At 36.2% G+C, this 5,322-nt stretch overlaps 1 protein-coding gene across 1 annotated transcript in view; it reads left to right on the forward strand.

Annotated features, from left to right (window-relative positions):
* Window positions 1-5,322, forward strand: part of LOC107084231 (receptor tyrosine-protein kinase erbB-4-like) — a 367,984-nt gene that overhangs the window by 256,532 nt on the left and 106,130 nt on the right. The window contains exon 16 of the mRNA XM_015373962.1: window positions 1,494-1,648. Coding sequence (XP_015229448.1) covers window positions 1,494-1,648 — 155 coding nt within the window. The remainder of the gene's footprint in view (window positions 1-1,493; window positions 1,649-5,322) is intronic.

Below are 5,322 nucleotides of genomic sequence, written 5' to 3' on the forward strand. Positions count from 1 at the left end.
AAATATAGTTTAGAATAAGTAAACTCTAAGTGCACTGATTTTAAGTATGAAATTAGTGCACTTTTAGTATACTTAAATAAACTTTTTGCTAAGGGAAAATGGCTACGAATGAGCACTATTTCCTTTTTTTCTCCTAAGAATTATTAGAAATATATTTAAAGATAATTTTATAAGGATTGTATCTGTAAAAGGCCAGTTTATGACATTTATCTCAACATGTTTATCAGGAACTTTAAGTTTCTCTCAGTTTTAAAAATCCGGGTACCAAACTACATTGACGTCCCTGCATAGACAATAAGAATACTCAGCAGTTTCTTATCTTAGTCTCACCAAGTTTTTAAGAAGCTTCACAAACCTATAGTTGATGGTCAACCTAATGTGGAAATGATATGTTTATACATATAAAATTCAGCTTTTTATTTGCAAAGTAGCATTACCTGTAATGTCCTGCATGGCTGAGTTTGGTGAATAAAGTGATTATGTGTCTAACCTTTTCTGGCTGCCCCCCCCCCCATGAGAATAGAATAGGAGCAAGAGATGAAAAAGAGAGCAACTCCTCAATGATGCACACAAGCTGGTGACTTTCAGATGCTGGTCACAGCTGAGTAGTAAATAACACCAGAGTCAATCATCCACAGCCGTCCAAACATACATGCGGATGAGATTACATTGAGACATCTGTATGCATCCGCACTCACGCTAACACACACATGCACACCCACAAACATGCGATGTGAGAAATAATGTTTATTGATGGCGTGTGCCTGGATTTGTCAGGCCCGGAGAGGCTGTCCATCAGGTCACCATGGTAGTCATTAGCAGCAGAGCGTGGAGCCAAAACTCCTAGAACATCTCCCAGACAACAACTCAAGCATACGCATACAAACACAGCTATAGCTCCGCATTTTATCCGATTCTCCGGAAAACACTTCCCCTCCTTCGCATTCGGAAATACACAAAGAGTACAGTTGGAGGTTGTTTTTTTTTCTCACTTTCATCCATACTCACACTTCACTACCTGTCTTACTTATTCATCACACGGCTGCAGCTGAGCTTTTTGCTCGGTTACAGTTTATCATCTCCTCCGTCGCATTCACTGTGCGGTGCTTTTGACATGACCTGATTTCCCATGCATTTTTGTCAATTTCTGCAGGGCTGCTGCAGAATACACTGGAGGCAATTTAGATCTGTGTTTTATAAATGGCCGGGTAGATTTCTGCCGGGCTAAATTAGCCCGTGAAGGGAAGTGGGCAAAATTGACACAATTTGCCAGGTTTTGTATTTAAATCTGCAAAATTCTATTCCTTCTGTTCATCTCTTGTTCTATTTTCTATGTCCTAACTATTTTGCTGCATTACTTCCTCCTGTTCTAAGCTTGCTTTTCTTTGTTCAACTGGCCAACTTATCCTTTTACTGTATCTTATACCTCTTTGCTGATCAGTCATTCTCATCAGTTTTGTTTTTTTTGTTTGTTTATTCTGCTTAACTCCCAGGGCCCAGACCAGTGTGTAAAATGCCTTCACTTCAAAGATGGGCCAAACTGTGTGGAGAAATGCCCAGACGGGTTGCAAGGTGCAAACAGCTTCATCTTCAAATACGCCAAGGCCAACAACGAGTGTCATCCCTGCCATGCCAACTGCACTCAGGGGTAAGAGAGGACTGATACATGTAGACTGGCTTCATATCTCTTGAAGTTGATCCGTTTCTTTTATCTGATCAATGACTAGTCATGCTGTACTGAATCCTTTTTTGACATCTTGCATTGAGCCTTAAAGAAAAAAATAAGATCCCATGATAACAGAACCAAGGATAAACAGAAACCTGGTTGTAGTTAAAGCCTTCGAGGGGAGGTTAATGGGATCAGATTTAGCTTAGTAGGAGATATTACTTTAGTTTCAGGACTAATAACAACAAAAACAAAATATTTTTTGATTATACCAGAAAGTAAAAATAAGATGTATTTTGTGAGGTTTTAGACCATATTAAATAATCATATCTTATTTATTTATGTATTTACGCCCCTTGTCATCCTCTAGCAATCCACAGAAGCATTTCTTTCAGATTATACGGGCAGATTGGTTAAATGATTTCTATTTAAGGAATATCAGCTGATTTCATCCAGTCATTGACTTGGTCGGATGAGCTTTTCCTTGATTAGCATGTAGGGACAATAGATATACAGTTGCATTTCGTCATTGAATACAACTTTCCCTTAATGAGCATGTATGTAGCGACAGTGGAGAGGAAAAACTCTCCGTTAAAAGGAAGAAACCTCCAGCAGAACCATTCATTTATTCAGAAATTCATCCATTATTTCATTTAACCATAGGTCCACACATCCATTCATCCTGCCAAATTCAAAATGGGCTTTAAAAGTTTACTGAAGTGTTGGAATTTGAGTCTGTTTAAATGTCAGAACCAGAATCAAGATTAATGGCTAGGTTTGTGGGCATAAAACAAGGAATATGACTAAAGATTTCCATTGCTCACATCATCAACCATTTAAACTATAACCATGTTTTATTGAGGGAAAGTTTTAAAAGCATACAGCAACAATGGAGAGGGAAAACTCGCTTTTAAGAGGAAGAAACCTCAAGCCGAACGCCTTCTACTGGGGATGACTGGGGGTTGAGCAAGACAGCAGCAGACATACAAAAGGAACATAGAAGCATTGATCTCTAAATACTTTACATCTTAGAAAAGATTACGGGAGACTAGCTCAAACTAACCAAACAGAAACAGAACAGATGAACCTTTTCTGATTAGAAAAATCAGAGAGAGCATAAAGTTTGAAGTGGAACTAAGAAATATTGGAGAATTGGAGAACAGAATTAGATAGAAGTAGAGAAAAAGAGATCCCTATGTCCTCCAGCAGCTTAAGCCTATAGCAGCAAAGTAGAGATAGCTCTGGATAACCTGAGCTACTCAAACTATAAACTTTGTCAAAAAAAAAAAGTTTTAATTAATGCTACTATTAAAGTAGACACGTTGTGTGCTGAATAAGCATGTAGAAACAATTTCTAGTTCTAGCCTTCTAACCTAAGTTCTAACCTTCTTTAGAAACTTGAAAGTCAGTTACTGCTCAGTAATTTTGCATTGTCCCATTTTGATTGATTAAATAAAACATACTAAGCATTTTTGCTCATCTTTGACAAAGATACAATATATGTATTAAACTTGGATGGAGTCAAATTTGATTCTTCAAGATTAAACAAATGTGGTACTTTTTAAATTTTCTCTTTTTCTGTTATTGTCAAAATGTGTAGCTAACTATTAGTTGGGCAATTTTTTGTTGTTAGATTGTAAAAAGTTTATTTTAATTTAAATGCCCCTAAAAGACAGATTGCGAAAATTATACCCCAATTAGTTTCTTGGAACAGTCAATTTTGAGAGGTTTGGTGCTACAGTAATAAAGAAAGTGCTGACTTCAACACACAACGATTTCTAGCTAATTAGCTCGTTGGTACTTTGTTAATCTGACAACAAGGCTACTCTGACAGGATCTCAGTTGTCACTAGTTTTAATTCCAAAGTAAGCCAGCTCTCCTCATTTTCTGGCCAATTTGTTGTGTTTTGTGTGCTCTAACACAGTAATTCAGGAAATCTTCTCCTGCAACTTCCCTGCTGCTCAAAACCCTCAACACACGCATCCAGATTTAATGAGCAGTGACGAGTGTGCCATAATCACTTCCTGCTTACCTGCTGTTCCATCACCTTTCACTGAAATACCCCTCTGCTTTAGCAGTTGTTCAGATAGCAAGGAAATAACATCTACGCAGTAATTTTGGTTTTTTTTTTTTTATTGAAAATAGGCATATCTTTAAAGGTCTTTACATATTTTTGGCAGCTTAATATTTTTAATAGATATTAATACTAAACTTTGTTCTACTTTGTTTCTACTTTCTTTTTATTAATAAATGTCACTTTTGGATATTCCTTCTATCATTTATCTTAAGCGGTGATTCCTGATTCACAATTGATGGAAGTACTGGGCTTAACAGCAGGTTTTAGATTCCATAAAGCATTTCTATAACAACTTTTATTAATCAGTCAGTTTTTCTTATAATTAAGTTTGCAAGGAGATTAAACTTCTGGAAAGGGCACCATATGGCTTCAGAGAAGGTATAACAAGTGCCAGGCAGTGGCAGAAGCATCCAACAGTCAGAGAGGGTAACCTGAGAACTGACAGCAGGGCTGTAACACGTTGTCCTGGCATGAAATGTATTTCTTGTAAAAGTGAAATCTGTTTCATCTACCACCGTCCAGCTGTTCATCCTATAAAATACTGTAAGTGAAATGCTTTCTGAAAATGTGTTTGACTAATAAAGACTGGGCTGCCTTACAACTTTCAGTTATAAAGGCTTTAAAAAAAGCTACTTTTTTGATGGTTTAAATAGTAAAAGCTTAATATCTGGTTGAAAAAAAAGGAAGCTGGATATGAACAGGTGATATTTTAAAGCACGGCCGGATAATATTGATAAACTCTGTAAAGTATGATTAGATATTTTTAAGTGACCCTGTCTGCAGTCAGGTGCCTCCAAGTCCCTCCCTCTCTTTAACCCCAAATGGGATCAAACAGAGAAAAACATCCTCTAGAAAAGTGGGGGTGATTATTATTACAGAGAACCAAAATAGAAATATATGGATGTCTTATAAAATAACTAAATCTACCATTAAAAAAGTACATTCATCTTTTCATTTATTAATCAAATACCTTATTCAGATACCATTAAATTGTAAAATGCACTATTTGATAATTTAAAGTCCGTATAAATAGTTAAAGGTATGTTATAAAAACAAATAAATAATTGAATGTCATAATAAAATGGAATATGGAAAAGTTAAGATAATTAATTACCTCTAGAGGGAAAGAAATAATATAGAGTGAAGTAATTTTGTATTTTTAAGGGGCTGCTGGTATTTTTAAGGTTTCGTTGGACCACAGGCTTAAATGTTTGATAAGTCATTTTTTTTAAAGTATATATTAATATCAATGTTACAGTTAAGGAGTATAATAGACAGTTAAGTTTAAAGCTATTACACTTTAGACTTGAATTGTATTTCATTAACTACTAATTCTATTCACTCATAAATTCCTTTATTCATCATCCATCCATCCATCCATCTACCAATCTTTCCATCATCTATCCATAAACCCGTTATCCATCCATCTTCAATCCATCCATCCATCCATCCACCATCCATCCATCCATCCATCCATCATCCATCCATCCATCCATCCATCCACCATCCATCCATCCATCCATCCATCCATCCATCCATCCATCCATCCATCCATCCATCCATCCATCCACCATCCATC

This window comes from Cyprinodon variegatus, unplaced genomic scaffold (genome assembly GCF_000732505.1).
Source record: "Cyprinodon variegatus isolate N-32 unplaced genomic scaffold, C_variegatus-1.0 Scaffold95, whole genome shotgun sequence".
NCBI classification, from domain to species: Eukaryota; Metazoa; Chordata; class Actinopteri; order Cyprinodontiformes; family Cyprinodontidae; genus Cyprinodon; species Cyprinodon variegatus.